Source organism: Mustela nigripes, chromosome 4 (assembly GCF_022355385.1).
Source record: "Mustela nigripes isolate SB6536 chromosome 4, MUSNIG.SB6536, whole genome shotgun sequence".
Lineage (NCBI taxonomy): Eukaryota > Metazoa > Chordata > Mammalia > Carnivora > Mustelidae > Mustela > Mustela nigripes.
Genome location: NC_081560.1, coordinates 161,631,648 through 161,649,018, shown reverse-complemented (window position 1 = coordinate 161,649,018; position 17,371 = coordinate 161,631,648). Strand labels below are relative to the sequence as shown.

General features: G+C 39.3%; 2 protein-coding genes across 3 annotated transcripts in view; one reads left to right on the top strand and one right to left on the bottom strand.

The window, feature by feature from the left end:
• The window catches only part of ARHGAP19 (Rho GTPase activating protein 19), a 66,753-nt gene that overhangs the window by 28,087 nt on the left and 21,295 nt on the right, over positions 1-17,371 (top strand). For both annotated transcript variants that reach the window (XM_059398256.1, XM_059398255.1), the window contains exons 3-7: positions 425-505; positions 2,175-2,384; positions 4,728-4,954; positions 7,905-7,991; positions 15,401-15,466. In XM_059398256.1, coding sequence (XP_059254239.1) covers positions 425-505; positions 2,175-2,384; positions 4,728-4,954; positions 7,905-7,991; positions 15,401-15,466 — 671 coding nt within the window. The remainder of the gene's footprint in view (positions 1-424; positions 506-2,174; positions 2,385-4,727; positions 4,955-7,904; positions 7,992-15,400; positions 15,467-17,371) is intronic.
• LOC132015349 (ubiquitin-conjugating enzyme E2 L3-like) lies at positions 10,582-11,266 on the bottom strand. The gene has a single exon (XM_059395911.1). The coding sequence runs from the start codon at positions 11,250-11,252 to the stop codon at positions 10,788-10,790; it is 465 nt and encodes a 154-aa protein (XP_059251894.1). The 5' UTR covers positions 11,253-11,266; the 3' UTR covers positions 10,582-10,787.

The following is a 17,371-nucleotide window of genomic DNA, read 5'->3' as shown; positions in this document are numbered from 1 at the left end:
GGCAAAGGGAGAGGGAAAGAGAGAATCTCATGTACTCTGTGAGAGCTTGAAGGCCAGTGCAGGGCTTGATCTCAGGACCCTGAGATCATGCCCTGAGCTGAAACCAAGAGTGGAATGCTCAACTGACTGAGCCACCCAGGCACCTCACTTTTTCTTTTAAGTTAAATATCAACACACTAGGTATTGTTACTTAACTAAGAAGATGGTCTTTGCCTTTAAGGAAGCTATGACTAATATTAAACTTGTGGAGAGTTGATTGAGAGTTGTTGAATTTTTGGGTGTACTTCTAGCTTTAAGGTTCTGTTTATTGAATCTGTGAAAGCATTTGCTGAACTGTAATATAGGATGCGTGAGTGGCTTTAAGAATGATGATTTTATACTATATATGGAAAATATAGCTCTCTCCTGTTGTATGATTTTTTAGAAAAAGGAGTGGTATTTGGATCCCCATTGACGGAGGAAGGCATTGCCCAGATATACCAACTAATTGAGTATCTACACAAAAGTAAGAGTTCTCAAGATTTTATTATTCTTTGTTAATGAAGAATTGTCAGTTTTCTGTTGAAAGCTAACTTCCTTGAGTAAGTAGGTGCCAATGAACAAAAGATACTAACCAATGATAATTTTAGGTGGCATGTTTCTAAATATATTCCCCCCCCTTTTTTTAAGATTATTATTTATTTATTTGGCAGAGAGAGATCACAAGTAGGCAGAGAGGCAGGCAGAGAGAGAGGGGGAAGCAGGCTCCCTGCTGAGCAGAGACTACCCCCCCCCCCCGCCCCGCCATGTGGGGCTCTATCCCAGGACCCTGAGATCATGACCTGAGCTGAAGGCAGAGGCTTTAACCCACTGAGCCACCCAGGCTCCCCTAAATATATTCCCTTTTAAATTTCATCTCATATATTGGTTTGTTTTATACTCTCAAAGATGTAGATAAATTAGATAGTATCTATAAAATCACATTTTCTTCTAGACTCAGGCTTTTTTTTTTTCTGGAAAAATAAATTATAAAGAATCATGATCTTTACTCAAGGGACTATGATTTATCACTAAAGATAGTTTTCATCTCTGGAATTCTATAATTAAAATATATTCTTTGCTTAATGCTTATTTATTTTGTGGTCATGCTGGTTATGTCTTGCTGTAAGTGGTTGGTACAGTTGAGTGTTGTGAAATGTGTGGTGTATGTGATACTTTGACAAATTCAATACAAATGCTTATTTTTGACTTTTTTATGTGGGGCATTCTGGTAGGAGCTAGAGCAGAGGTTGCAAACTGATGGGGTAAGGACTTGAGTCCTTTACATTCACATTTTGTTTGGTTGGGAAAGGATTAAAGTAAAAATCAAATCAGTTATCAGTGGGGAATGGGGAATGTCCAGGTTTTTTAATTCTTTGGGTGATAAGAAGATCTAGTATCTTGGGACCCTCCCTTGGGCACAATCAGCTGGAGCACAAGTATGTACTCTCTAGTTTGTTCTGGTTCCCATTCATTCATTTATTATTATCTGTCTGGCCCTCTAAAGGCATTTGAACTTGAACCCCTGAATTAGGGGGCTATACAAAAATAAATATGTACCTAAGTTGAAAACATGAACTCTCATGGTTCTTCCAGATTGAACCAAAACTCTAATTCTCATCTTTCTTAATCCTCTTATATTAGTTTAGAACCTAGTTGGAACGGAAAAACAGTTCAGTTGGCGATCCTAAGCTTCTGGGAGTCTCAGTCCGAAAGGTGATCTGATAGGTTAGAATTCTGATTTCTGGGGCAGTGCAGAGACTCTAGATTCATTTTGGACTGAGAAACCATTTATAGGAGCAACAGACTACCACAGATGAATTCATTCCTTCCAGACAAAATCTGAGATAACCAAAGGGAAGGAGCCTTCTAGGAGATTTGGCTTTCTTCCAACTTATTTTTCAAGCTCATTCCAGTCACTGTTTAGGTAAAATTCAGTCTCTGAATGTGCCTAGTCCTGGGCATACTGTCCCCAAGGCTCAGGGATGTTCAGACAAGTCTCCTTATAGGCCAGTAGATTTAAAACTTTTCTGGGAAATGGGGAGAAAACCTCCTTCAAGGTCTTTATAAAAGGTTTTATAAGCATAGTCTTTTAGATGACTTATTTTAATTGTGACTTCTTTTTGCATGTCCTCTGTTTTTTCCATGCTAAACAGACTTGAGAGTAGAGGGTTTGTTTAGAGTTCCAGGGAATAGTGTCCGACAGCAGATTTTAAGAGATGCTCTCAATAATGGAACTGATATTGACTTGGAATCAGGAGAGTTTCATTCAAATGACGTTGCTACCTTGCTGAAGATGTTTCTGGGAGAGCTACCTGAGCCCCTGCTGACTCATAAACATTTCCATGCACACCTCAAAATTGCTGGTGAGTATAGGGGGTGAGAAGGAGGTGTAAATGAATACATTTCTTTGGATTGAGTAAAGTTGTTTGGCATTTTCTGTTGTTTGTAACCCATAGCAGTACTTCTGCCAAAATTGGTTAAGACTTCATGGTATTTTGGGCTTTCTGGGTAGTATTGGCTAATTAGGTTTTCAGGTGTTTTTCTTGTTAAATCAGCTTCTTTGATGATAAATTCTGGGTTTTATTTATTCTTGTATCCCTGATGAGTCACAAAGCATTGTGCTTTGAATATTTTAGTTGCTTAATAAATGAATGCTTTTCTGTGGATTGATTCACGTACCTGAGGTGGTTGCAGGTTTGTTATATTTGCAGTGGTTTGGGGCTTTAGCTAAGTCTTAATATGGCTCAGTTGAGATCATCTGTAATCTTGGAAACTTGTTTCGTGAAAATAATTTTATTTGTTTTCTAAATAAGCAGTACATTCACACGGTTCAAAATTCAAAAAGATTCATAAAAGTATAGAACAAAAAGCCCCTCTCCCACCTCTGTTTCCCAATACCCAGTTTTTCTTCCTGGAGGCAACCAGGGCAATTGATTTTTAGTGTATCCTTTCAGAGGTATTTTACACATTTACAAACAAATACTTGCATATATTCTTTTTCTCTTGTGGATGTTCCATTTTCAGCTCATATTTCCCTCATTCTCTTTTATGTCTGTGCGGTGGGGAATTCATTCTTAGACTGCACAGCTCTTAGGTTGCTATAGGCACTCAGAGCACGGGGCATCAAAATCCGTACTGCATTCACTTGGTTTCTGCCCTTGGCCATTTTCCTCTTTCTTTCTAATTTTAAGGAAAATATAAGTTTTTCTGTTGAGTAATGTTTACTACTTTTTTTTTTTTTTAAGATTTTATTTATTTATTTGTCAGAGAGAGAGAGGGAGGGAGGGGGAGTGCACAAGGCAGGGGAGCTGCAGGCAGAGGGAGAAACAGACCTCCTGCTGAGCAAGGAGGCTGATGTGGGATTCCATCGTAGGACCCTGGAATCACTACCCGAGCTGAAGGCAGACTTTCAGGTGATTGAGCCACCCAGGTGTCTCTAATTTTTACTACTTAAAAAACTAGCTTTGAATTTGTAAAATCTCATAAGGGTAGATTTGTTTTTTTTTAGCACTCTCAGTGGCAATCTGAATTATACAAATGAATAAATATTATTAGAATGTTATATAACTTTATAATTATTTTGGAGAGAAATAAAGTTGGATCTCGAAAAAGATATAGAAAATGTGATACTTTTTTTATAAGTGTTAACATGAAGAATGCTTATTCTGTTCACTTTTCTGTTGAGTTAATTTAGTGCAATATTTGAAATCCTCTGCTCCCCCACCCCATGACTCACTGTTCCTTGTGATCATATTGAGGTGTGGCACAATTGTAGCATTTGGTATGCCTTGCTGATAACTGGAAGGGATTTTTGTTTTCAGTTTCATGTTAACAGAGAATAGTTTTTAGAAATATTGTCTGCCTTTCCTAAACTTGGAATTATTATTGAAGTTAAATAGTTTAAAACACAACACAGCATAATCATTTTCAGGATTTAGAATTATATCCAAATGGTTATTTGTGACCTTTGAAGTTCTGATTATCAAGGGGATTGTTTTTATTGATAATGTGTGTAGCTTCTTTGGGGAGAAACAGTGATTCTGATTCCATGGGGGAGCTGTGTGGATCATCCTCCTATTCCCACATAATTCATTGTCATATTTCTTCTAACAGTAAAATATCTGGGTAAGGAAAAGTGAGGCGGTGGCATTGTCAAAGATCTGTGTGGACATGTTTTTGTTTCTCTGTATCCCTAAGAATATTTATCTAGGAATGGAATTGCTGGGTCATATGGTAACACTATGTTTAGCTTTCTGAGGAACTGCCAAACTGTCTTCCGAAATGCACCATTTTACGTTCCTACCAGCAATGTTGGAGGGTTTAATTTTCTCATCATTCTTGCCAACACTTGTTATTTTCAGTTTGTTGGTTATGCCATACTAGTGGGTATAAAGTAGTATCTCATTGTGGTTTTAATTTACTTTTCCCTGATAGCTAGTGATATAGAATATACAAATGCTTATTGGCCGTTTGTATATCTTCTTTGGAGAAATGTTTTTTCAAGTCTTGTGCCTATTTAAAATTTTTATTATTTTTTTTATTATTGAATACTGACACTATTATATTTTGTTATAATCTGTGTTTATGCCTGATTCTTTTTTTCATCCTTTTTTGGATTGGAGTTGAGGGGAGGATAATAGTAGGCATGTTGATTTTTCTTCCTTGTATTTTCTCCCTCCTTTGCAATCATTTCTTTTGTCCTCAAGATTTGATGCAGTTTGATGATAAAGGAAACAAGACCAATGTTCCAGATAAGGAGCGGCAAATTGAGGCTCTCCAGTTGCTCTTCCTCATTCTCCCTCCACCCAATCGTAACTTGCTGAAGTTACTGCTTGATCTCCTGTACCAGACAGCAAAGAAACAAGACAAGAATAAGATGTCTGCCTATAACCTTGCCCTTATGTTTGCACCCCATGTCCTGTGGCCGAAAAATGTGAGTGTTGAGGGGAAGAGCAAAGATTGCTTGGTTTTCTTGGGGTTGGCCTCATCCTGGGGCTGTACCTTGGTGAGGTTATCAAGGGTCCAAGGTCTACTCTTCAGCTTTACAATGTTAGGAACATACTTTGTTAGTTCATTTGGGAGTCATTAAACTTGAAGGGGCCAATTCTTGTAACCTCATGTATAAATCAATCTCTGATAAACTTGAAAGATAATTTATTAATGGAAGCTCTTAGTAGAAAATTGTAGCTACTAACTAAACTAGAATACTCATTTTGGCTGGTCATATTCCTTCTTAACAGGAAGGGCTTTTGAAAAATTAGGTTAATTTCTGAAGATTGTGTAGTATAAATTTAGACTAGAACCATATAGTTTTGGTTTTTTTCTTTTAAAAAAAAATTTTTTTTTTTGAGATTTTATTTATTTTTCAGGGATAGAGGGAGAGAGAGCGAGCGAGCACAGGCAGACAGAGAGGCAGGCAGAGGCAGAGGGAAAAGCAGGCTCCCTGCCGAGCAAGGAGCCTGATGTGGGACTCGATCCCAGGACACTGGGATCATGACCTGAGCCGAAGGCAGTGCTTAACCAACTGAGCCACCCAGGCGTCCCAAGAACCATATAGTTTTACAGGATAATGTCACTAAGCTTTTAGGTAAGATGATATAGAACAGTCCTGCCTTATCCTGACTTTTCTGTTTCTTGTAGATATGCTTTCCTTGGAAAAAGCTGAATGTGTTTTTTATTATTGAGACCATGGCTTTCTCAGTGACTTAAGTGAGAAATAAATTATTAAAAGTCTTTTGAACTAATTTTTGACCTGGAGGCATGTAGCTTTAGGTTCCTTTATGTTCCTGCCCATATATATATATATATATAAATAATATGTATATATATATATATGATATATATAAATATATAATATATTTTAAGATTTTATTTGTTTATTTGACAGAGAGGGAGGCAGGGAGGGAACATGAGCAGGGTGAGGGGCAGAGGGACAAGCAGACTTGCAGCTGAGGAGGGAGCCTGATGCAGAGCTCAGTCCTGAGACTCCGGGGTCATGACCTGAGCCAAGGCAGATGCCCAACTGACTGAGCCACACAGGTGCCCCTGTTCCGGCCCATTCATAATGTGGGTTTTATTGCATGATGGAATTGGAAGCCAGAATATTTGGGTTAGAAGCTGTAAACCAGCTATATTATCTGTGTCTTTGCCCCTTCCCTTTTTTTTTTTTTTTAAGATTTTATTTATTTGGCACATACACAGAGAAATCACAAGTAGGCAGAGAGGTAGGCAGAGAGAGGGGGAAGCAGGTTCTTCGTTGAGCAGAGAGCCTGATGCGGGACTTGATCCCAGGACCCTGAGATCATGACCTGAGCTGAAGGCGGAGGCTTAACCCACTGAGCCACCCAGGTGCCCATCCTTTGCCTTTTTTATACTTAGGCTCTTCTTCTGTAAACTGGGCATAAATTAGTACTTTATCACTTACCTCATAAGGTTGTTGGACTAGAAATAGATAGGGTATGGTGACTTATAAAAGATTTTTGGGATTATAAAAAATGAGAAAAGGAAGATTAAGGAGAGCAGTTGTGGAATGCCTGGTTGGCTCAGTCAGTAGAGCTTGCTGAAACTTGATCTTGGGTCCTGAGTTCCAGCCACACAATGGGCTCATGGAGTTTACTTTACCAAAAAAAAAAAAAAAAAAGGGAAAGGAGTAGTATCCAATATTTTACATAACAAGTAACGAGTGAAAAAAATGTGATCTTCTAGGCCAGGAAGAACCTCTGCCCAGACAAAGGTTTCGGGGGAGGTGGGTAAGAATAAAAGGACACACCAACATTTGTCTGTATTAAGGAGGTCAAGCCTCCTAATGAAAGAATTTTAGAACCAGCCAGCTGAAATTATGAAAAAAGTGAGTAATCTCTGCCTATAAAAAAATATTAAGAGATCTTGGTAAAAGCAAACAGATTAAGTAACAGAGATATGAGGCTTTGGGATAGTAGAGATGCTCAAGTGCTCTTTTTTAGAGGCAGGAGAAACAAGAAGAAAATCAATGAACTTATGTGTTTTTAAGAAACAGATGTCACCTTTGGTATCAACTAGTAGTGACAGTTCTCTCACCTTTTGGAGAAACTCCAGTTTCTCTGAAGAGGCAGTGTCTTTGATGGTTGGTATAGATTCCATTCTTCCTGCCCATTTTGAATCCCAGACTAGATGCTCTTTTTTTTTTTTTTTTTAAGATTTTATTTATTTATTTGAGAGAGACACAGTGAGAGAGAACACGAGCGAGGAGAAGGTCAGAGAGAGAAGCAGACTCCCTCTGGAGCTGGGAGCCGGATGCGGGACCCGATCCCGGGACTCTGGGATCATGACCTGAGCCGAAGGCAGTTGTCCAACCAACTGAGCCACCCAGGCATCCCCCAGACTAGATGCTCTTTAGCAGCTCTGCTTGCATGTATAATTCTCGAGCAGAATTAGGAAACAAAGATTGTTTTTCAAGGATTTTTTGGTAACTTCAGGGATACCTGGTTTCTCTTAGGTTATGTCATTTTCAGTAGAAACCCTGCTGAACCAAAAGGCCTTTCCAGAATTAAACATTATATTAGAAGCACTGTTGTTAGGGAAAAAAGCCACTGTATCTTTGAAAAAATAAGCTTATTGGTAAGTAAATGGAGTATCTCTTCCATTTCCCAGCTCTTTTTTAATTTTTTTTTTAAGATTTTATTTATTATTTATTTGACAGATAGAGATCACAAGTAGGCAGGCAGAGAAAGAGAGAGGAGGAAGTAGGCTCCCCCCTGAGTGGAGAGCCTGATGTGGGACTTGATCGCAGGACCCTGGGATCATGACCGGAGCCGAAGGCAGAGGCTTTAACCCACTGAGCCACCCAGGTGCCCCCATTTCCCAGCTCTTAATCCCCCTCTTTTGATTTCTTTTCCTCTGAATAGGTCACTGCAAATGACCTTCAAGAAAATATCACAAAGTTAAACAATGGGATGGCTTTTATGATCAAACACTCCCAGAAACTTTTTAAGGTAAGTAAGGGCTGGGATTTGGGTGGTAACAAGATAAGGAGGTTGAAGCATGGTGGGATTCTCATCAGGGATGTAAGGATGACAACCAAAAAGGTCCTGATTGGGACTTGAAACCAGGTTGGACAGTGGCAAAACCCAGAGAAAATAGCCAAGGTGAGGAGGAATAGGAAGGTATCTGGAGGCTGAGTAGGTTAATTGGCTCCACTGAGTCATTTTTCCTTTTTCATGAAAGCCGGTGTGTATTTGCAGTTGGGTGAATTTATCCTGCCTGCTTCCTGTCAGTAGGATTTTGAGGCTCTGACAGTCTCTTTTCATTTTGTACCTTGTCCCTTTTAGTCCAAACTGTCAATATTTCTGGCCACATAATTTTCTCAACTTTGTGGTTCTGTGGATTTCAGAGGGAGTCACTCCATTATACAAAACCCACATATACAGATCTTTTGAAGACAAACCCTTTTCTACCATGGTCTCCTGGTGAGAAGACTGAGGAATAGTACCTTTTCTGCTTCCTAGAGGCCCTCTCATTTGATTGAGACAATCTTTATTCTCTTGAATGGGCCCTTTGTATGACTGGAAATTTTGACCTTTTGATGTTTCTAAGATTCAAACAAAAAGTTGCACAGTCATAGTCTTGGTCTTTTATGTAGAGCAAACTTTCCTGATAGTGAATTTCTCAATTGTAGTGTCTTGCCATCTGGAAAAGCTGAGAATTGAGAGAGAATTGACTAAGTTCTTCATATAAGTGGAATCACACTTCTTGTGATTAGCTTATTTCACTTGGCATGTTTTCAAGGTTCATCCACGTTGTAGTATTTGTCACAATTTCCTTCCTTTTTTAAGGATCAGTAATATCCCTTTCATTGTATATATCACATTTGCTTATCATTTATCTGTTGAGGACACTTGGGTTGCTCCCATGTTTTAGCTCCTGTGGATAATGCTGCTATGAACATGGGTATACAAATATCTTTTTTGAGACACTCCTTTTTTTTTTTTTTTTTTTAAGATTTTATTTATTTATTTGACAGACAGAGATCACAAGTAGGCAGAGAGGCAGGCAGAGAGAGAGGAGGAAGCAGATTCCCCGCCGAGCAGAGAGCCTCATGCAGGGCTGGATCCCAGCTCGTGACCTGAGCCAAAGGCAGAGGCTTTAACCCCCTGAGCCACCCAAGTGCCCCAAGACACTGCTTTTACTTTTAATTCTTTTGGGTATCTAGAAGTGGAATTGCTAGATTACATGGTAATTCTCACTGAACTGCCATACTGTTTTCTATAGTGACTGTATCATTTTACATTCCTGCCAGTGATGTACAAGATTTCCCATTTCTTCACATCCTTACCAACAGTTATTTTGTTATTTTGTGGTTTTTTTTGGTGATAGTTATGAGGTGGTATCTCATTGTAGTTTTGATTTGCATTTCCTTAATGATTTGTGAGTCGTTGAGCATCTTCACGTGCTTATTGCTTGTTTGCTTGTCTTCTTTGGAGAAATGTCTGTTCAAGGCCTTTGCCCATTTTTAAATTGGGTTGCTCTTTTATTGTTGAGTTGTAGGAGTTCTTCATATATATCTGGATAGATATATGATGTGCAAATATTGCCTCCCATTCTGTGGGTTGCCTTTTTACTCAGTTAATAGAGTCTTGGTACACAAAATTGGAAATTTTTAGTGAAGTCTCCCATTTGTTTATTTTTTTCTTTTTGTTGACTCTGCCTTTTGTGTCACATCTAAGAAATCACTGCCAAATCCAGTGCTGCAAAACTTTTTGTTGTATGCTTTTAAAAAAGTTTTTTTAGTTTTAGGTCTTATATTTAGGTTATGAATCTATTTTGAGATAATTTTCCTATATGGTATTAAGTAAGTGTCCAGCCTTATTCTTTTGCTATGGATATCTAGTTTTCCCAGCATCATTTGTTGAAAACCTGTCCTTTTCCCATTGAATAGTCTTGGCATTCTTATTGAAACTCATTTGACCATATCTGTGAGGGTTTATTTCTGGACTCTCTGTTCTATACAGTTAGTCTATATGTTTGTCTGTATATTGGTAGCATACTATTGTGATGACTATAGTTCTGTAGTAAATGCAGGGTGTGAACATAGAGGCCATCCTAGGATTTATTGACTGTAGGATGGTGAGTGATCCAGAGTCTAGAGTTTAGAAATGAAAAATCAGAATCTTAATAGGCTGGCAAACAGAGGGCTGCATCACAGGCTTGGGTGCTCAGGTCAAAGATTTTCATCCATTAGAGGTCAAGATCTAGATAAGTGGATTAGAACAGTAGATAAAGGACAACAGGACAAAGAATGTTTTTTGTTTTATTTTGTTTTTATAATTATATTTTACTTTCTTAAAGGTTTTGAAAGAGAGCACGAGTGGGGGGAGGGTCAGAGGGAGAGAGAGCAGCAGATTCCTGGCTAAGCAAGGAACCCAATGTGGGGCTCGATCCCAGGACCCCGGGATCCTAACCTGAGCTGAAGGTAGATGCTTAACCAGCTGAGCCACCAGGCACCCCATGTTTTGCTTTGTTTTTAGAGAGAGTGACTTTTGGGGGCAGAACTATTTTTGTTTTTTCTTTTTTTTTTTTTTTTTTTTAGAACATCTTAAATTTTTAATCCTTTCTTTACAGGTTACCTAGACCACTTTTGATTAAGAAAACTGTAGAAAGTTAGTAACTGCCACAAGCAAACGCCAGGCGGCGGCACGTGTCAATTTTCCACAGAGTCCTGCTTTGCGGGGTGTCTGAATGCGCTGTTCAGGGTCTCCGCTCACACTCGCTGGAATCGGTCGCGGCAGAGTTTAGTCCACAGGTCGCTTCTCCCCGTATTTCTTTGTAAACTCTTCAGCGTTCTTACAGAATTTTTTACGGTCCTTAGAGTATTCTTCAGCTAGGTCAGCCCGAAGTGGGTGCTTGGGCTGGGGGTCGTTCACCAGTGCTATGAGGGACTGGATTACTTGGTCGGTTTTGGTTGCTGGCTTCCAGTTTTCAGCACTAATTACTGGCAGACAGACCTGCCCCTTTTCATCGATGTTTGGGTGATAGATCTTTGTTTTAAATGTGATCTTCGGTGGTTTGAATGGGTACTCTGCTGGAAAGTTGATTTCGATTCTGAAGGCCCCCTTATCATATGGAGGGTTGTCAGGAACAATAAGCCCTTGCCAAGTCAATAAATTAGCTTCATCAACCTGGATGTTACGGAAGTTTTTCATTCCACATTTGCGGATTTCTTCAAGCTCCTTCATCAGCCTCCTGCTGGCCGCCATCTTGGATCTGGTGCTGCTCTCTTTTTTTTTTTTAATTTTAACTTTTTAAAAAGTAATCTCTACACCCAACACGGGGCCTGAACTCACAACCCCAAAATCAAAAGTCGCATGCTCCACTGATTGAGCCACCAGACACCTGTTTTTTTTTTTAAAAGTGAATTTCGTAGAATAAGTGGGTATGGGCTCTGTCATAGTCTTGTTTGGAGGAAATTTCTTTTGGTTTTGAGCTCTGTCTTTATAGTTTACCAAGGTAAAAATTAAATTAGTCTTTAAGTGTCTGCCTTCAGCTCAGGTCAAGCCCTGCGTAGGGCTCCCTGATGGCGGGAAGCCTCCTCCCTCTCCCCCTCCCCCCACTTTTGTTCCCTCTCTTGCTGTCTCTCCGTCAAATAAATAAATAAAATCTTAAAAAGAAAATTGAACTGTAGGTGTCTTAAGGTTTTTGTCTCAAGACTCTTTTTTTAAAACTTCATTCTGAAGTTTTTCAAATATAGATAAAAGTTGTAAAACATTGAACACTCACTGTTCTGAGGTTCAACAAATGTTACCATTTGCCATATCTGCTTTATCTTATTCCATATATTCATTTTTGTTTGTTTGTTTTGTTTTTGGCTGAACCCCTGATGGTAAATTGCAGACATCGTAATACTTCATATATAAATACTGAAGCATGGGGTGCCTGGGTGGCTCAGTGGTTAAGCCGCTGCCTTCGGCTCAGGTCATGATCTCAGGGTCCTGGGATCCAGCCCCGCATCGGGCTCTCTGCTCAGCAGGGAGCCTGCTTCCTCCTCTCTCTCTCTCTGCCTGCCTCTCTGCCTACTTGTGATTTCTGTCAAATAAATAAATAAAATCTTAAAAAAAAAAAAATACTGAAGCATGCATCTTCTGCGAACATTCTCCTAATAGTCACAGTACCATTATCCTAAGAAGATTAATAAGAATTGCGTATTAGCTAATATTCAGTCTAGATTCAAATTCCCCCAGTAAATCCTAAGAGTGTATTTCATAGCTGCTGTTTTTAATAACATAAGGTAATGGAGGTTTATATATTGCTTTTGATTATCACACTTTTCTTTTTTTTTTTTTTAAGATTTTATTTATTTATTTGACAGACAGAGATCACAAGTAGGCAGAGAGGCAGGCAGAGAGAGAGAGGAGGAAGCAGGCTCCCTGCTGAACAGAGAGCCTGATGTGGGGCTGGATCCCAGGACTCTGAGATCATGACCGGAGCTGAAGGCAGAGGTTTTAACCCACTGAGCCACCCAGGCACCCCTGATTTTCACACTTTTAATCTGGAACAGTCCTGATGCTTTTCCTTCATGTCATTGATTTGTTGACGCATACAGGCCAATTGAGTTATAGAATATTCCATATCCTAAATTTGTCTTTTTGTTTTCTCAAGGTTATTTGACTTGTTCTCTGTCCCTTTTTTTTTGTAGTTCCTGTAAACTGTAAGTTAGGTCTAGAGGCTTGATTAGATTCACGTTAAAGGTATTTGGGGAAGCTTCACAGCTGGTGTTTGTGTACATCGTATTGCGTCAGATTGCATCACATTAGGAGGTACAGGATGTCGGATTGTCTCCCTCTCAGGGATGCTAATTTTGCTAACTGCCACATCTCTCAGTTATAAAGGTATACTTCTCTCTTCGCAATTAGTAAGTAACCTGGAGGGTGATTACCTAATGTAATAATTTTAGCATCCATTGATAATCCTGTTGGAATCTATGATTATATTCGGTATTACAAAATAGTTGCTTTCTAATTCTACTGTTTAATCTTTATTAGTTGACTTTTTTCTTTGGAAGAGAGCTTTCCTTTCTTCTGTTTCTATAGACTCATAGGCTTGTAGTTACTCAAAGTCTTAAGTCAATTTCAGTTCATTTTAATTTTCAACTTGTCTCAGATTTGGCCAGTGAGAGCCCTGGCAAGCTCTTCCTGCTCTGTCTCTTTGACAGGATTCCATTAGTCTGTTTCCTTCCTGGCATAAAAATGTCCCCAGCTCACTTTGCATTTGCTCTGCCCTGGGCCTGGAATCACTTATTTTCTTCAAGGAGCCCTGGTTTCTTTGAGTGACACTAGTTACACTCATTGTTTCTGGAGTATCATTGCATTTAGTCTCTGTGAGGGCAAGAAGTAGATTAAAATTCTTTTTAAAAAGAAATGATTAGTTCATTTTTTTTAAAGATTTAAAAAAAAAATTTATTTGACAGAGATCACAAGTAGGCAGAGAGGCAGGCAGAGAGAGAGAGATGGGGGGAAGCAGGCTCACTGCTGAGCAGAGAGCCCAATGCGGGGCTCGATCCCAGGATCCTGGGATCATGACCTGAGCTAAAGGCAGAGGCTTTAACCCACTGAGCCGCCCAGGTGCCCCTAATTGTATTTTTTTGAATCTCTAGAATATTTATATGGTTCAAAAGTCTAAACTTCACAAAAAGGTGTACTTAGATAAATCTCAGTCATTGTCCTAACCATTTTCATGATTTTCTCATTTATATCCTGGTTCTCTTTGTGTTTCTTTTTAAAAAAAATTTTTTTTTAATTTTTTAAAGATTCTATTTATTTATTTGACAGACAGAGGTCATAAATAGGCAGAGAGGCAGGCAGAGAGAGAGAGAGGGGGAAGCAGGCTCCCTGCTGAGCAGAGAGCCTGATGTGGGGCTCGATCCCATAACCCTGAGATCATAACCTGAGTCAACGGCAGAGGCTTAACCCACTGAGCCACCCAAGCGCCCCTTGTGTTTCTTTTTGTAAAAACAAATAAGTGTGTATGTGTATGTATGTTCCTATTTCCTCTTCTTTCTTACACAGGTACTTTATATACTGTTTCTAACTTGTCTCACTCAACAGTAGATACTGGAAATTACTCCTATTAGTTCATAAAGTATTTTTTCTGTCCCTTACTCCCTCTCTTCTTTCTTATTTATTTATTTATGAGTAAAGCAATAGAAGTTTATTAAGTGAATATACAGAAAAAGCTCTGAAGAGTGAGAAGGGTCCCGACAGGGCTGCCCTCTTCTTTCACTTTTTTTTTTTAAATTAATTTACTTACTTGACAGACAGAGATCACAAGTAGGTGGAGAGGCAGGCAGAGAGAGAGAGAGAGGAGGAAGCAGGCTCCCTGCTGAGCAGAAAGCCTGATGCGGGGCTCCATCCCAGGATACTGAGATCATGACCTGAGCCGAAGGCAGAGGCTTAACCCACTGAGCCACCCAGAAGCCCCTCTTCTTTCATTTTTAATGACTAGATAGTCATATGTTATATGGATGTGTAAAAATTCACTTCAACCAGTTCTCTATTAATAGGCGTTTAGGTTGTATTTAATCTTCGATTAATATCATCCAAGTATGTTTTTGATTTCTGGAGATATATCATCAGGATGGTTTTCCAAAAGTGAGATTTCTGGGTTTAAGGGTAAATGCAAATGTAATTTTCTTAGATGTTACCGAATTCTCTCCCATAGCAGTTGTATTATTTGACAGTTCTGCTGGGATTGATTCAGGGTATGGTGTCATAGAATTCTGTGCAATGTATCAATAAACTAAATTCTTTCTTTTCTCTTGTTACCCCATAGTAATTCTAAATGGTATTTTCTGTACAGTGATTTTAAAATGTGACTTAGGGACCACTTGTAATTTGTAAGGTTTTTTTTTCTTTTTCTTTTTTTAAAGATTTCTTTCTTTAGAAAGAGCATATGTGTGAATGTGGAGGGTCAGTGGAAGAGAAACTCAAGCAGACTCCCCACTGAACTTGGAGCCCCACATGGGGCTCAGTCCCAGGTCTCTGAGATCGTGGCCTGAGCTGGAATCAAGAGCTGCCTGCTTAACTGACTGAACCACCAAAGTGCCCCTTTTGGGGTAGTTTTTGTCAAAGATAAACATTACTACAAATGTCTGTATTTTTGTTTCTGGCTCATTTGAGTATATACATGCCATATTTGATTTTTTAAACTATAGTACTATCTTTTCAAAAACAGTTTTCCTATCAGAAATCTGTTGAGATACCATTTGGTGGCAAGAGAAAGGAAGCTATGGAATAGGGCATTTTAAGGATTGCCAGTCAGATTATTTCAAGAATCACTATTCTTGTGGTCTGAAAGAATTTTAGATACTGCTAACTACTTGTTCTTGGTTTTCTTTTTATATCCTGCCCAGGCTCCTGTTTATATTCGGGAATGTGCCAGATTGCACTATTTGGGCTCCAGAACTCAAGCATCAAAGGTAAGAATAGGAAATTGATCTTAGCCCAAACAATGAGAGAGTTAATTAAGATTAGTGGAGTTTTAAAACGAAGTGTGAAATCAGAGTAAAGGCAAATGGAAAGTAAAAATGGAAAATAAATGTTTTTGGAACATGGAAAATAAAATGTTGTTACTGTTTTTTGTTTTTCTTAAAGATTTTCTTTATTTATTTAATTGACACAGAGAGAGAGAGAGAGACAGCAAGAGAAGGAACACAAGCAGGGGGAGTGGGAGAGGGAGAAGCAGGCTTTTTGCTGAGCAGGGAGCCTGATGTGGGGCTTGATCCTAGAACCATGGGATCATGACCTGAGCCGAAGGCAGATGCTTAACCAACTGAGCCATCCAGGGACCCCAAAATATTGTTACTGTTATAGTTCAAAGTTATCTACTCAGTTTGAGATAAGGTGAAAGACTGAGATGAAAGTTACATGTTGAAATAAGAGGGCCCCCACATAGTCATCTTGTTTCCTCTCAGAGATACACCACTGCTGGATGGTATCCTGTACATATGAGTGATGGTGTAGACTGCTTGCTTAAAGAGTTCCATAAAGCACCTGTGCATCTTTTTTTTTTTTTTTTTTAAGATTTTATTTATTTATGACAGAGAGAGATAGTGAGAGAGGGAATACAAGCACAGGGGTGCTGGAGAGGGAGAAGCAGGCTGCACGCCAAGCAGGGAGCCAGATATGGGGCTCGATCCCAGGATGCCAGGATCATGACCTGAGCCGAAGGCAGATGCCCAATGACTGAGCTACCCAGGTGCCCCTCACCCCCTGTGCATTCTTATAGCATACGATATAAACAGGCTGTAAATAGCAAATGTATTAAATATTTTACAGCAATAAATCACAGTTTTCTATAATACATTCTTGTTTCAGGTTCAGTGGTAACACTCTATCAAATGTCTCAAAGACTTGAGACCACAAGGGCTTAGAAAGCAAATGTGTGGTATTTATTAATAAGACTATAGGGGTGCTTGGTTGGCTCAGATGGTTAACTCTGCTTTCGCCTCGGGTCGTTATTCCAGGGTCCTGGGATCAAGTCCTGCATTGGGCTCCCTGCTCAGCGGGAAGCCTGCTTCTCCCTCTCCCTCTGCTGCTCCCCCTGCTTGTACTCTCTCTCACTCTCTCTCTGTCAAATAAATAAAATCTTTTTTAAAAAAATAAGACTGTATAATTATTAAGCTTCAAAACTGAGCAGTTTAAAAAACTTCACAAGTACTTTTTGATGATCTCTATTTAGCCTTTCTTGGTTAGGAACTTACGCTGTCATCTTATGCTCTTGTGTCTGCTCCTCTTTCTTTCCGCTTTTCATTCAGTAAATATTTGGTGTGACCAGGAAAACAGTTATACTGCAACTAGTCAACTAGTTTAACTGGAGTGTAGCTTTTCTTAGAGAGTTGTTTCTTTCCCACCAACCACTCTTATGTAGTTATCCCATCATATTCTGGAGGGAGGAAAGAGCACCAGCCAAGAGCCTTTGCACTTGGTCTCCAGATGGCTCCATCGTGTTAGTATCTAAATGACTTTAAACTTAGGGCTTAACTTCAGTTTTTTCTTCTATCAGATGGAAATGATACTTTCCCTGCTACCTTATAGGAAAGCAGTGAGAGTTACATGTAATAAAAAGATGCTTTGAAAATTGAACTCCTTTTTTTTTTTTTTTTTTAAGATTTTTATTTATTTATTTGACAGAGAGAGATCACAAGTAGGCAGAGAGGCAGGCAGAGAGAGAGGAAGGGAAGCAGCCTCCCTCGCTGAGCAGAGAGCCCGATGCGGGGCTCGATCCCAGGACCCTGGGATAATTACTTGAGCCGAAGGCAGAGGCTTTAACCCACTCAGCCACCAAGGCATCCCTGAAAATTGTACTCTTACATAAATATAAT

Coding starts and splice junctions, on each gene's coding strand:
- LOC132015349 (XM_059395911.1), bottom strand. CDS start 11,252: ATGGCGGCCAGCAGGAGGCTGATGAAGGAGCTTGAAGAAATCCGCAAA.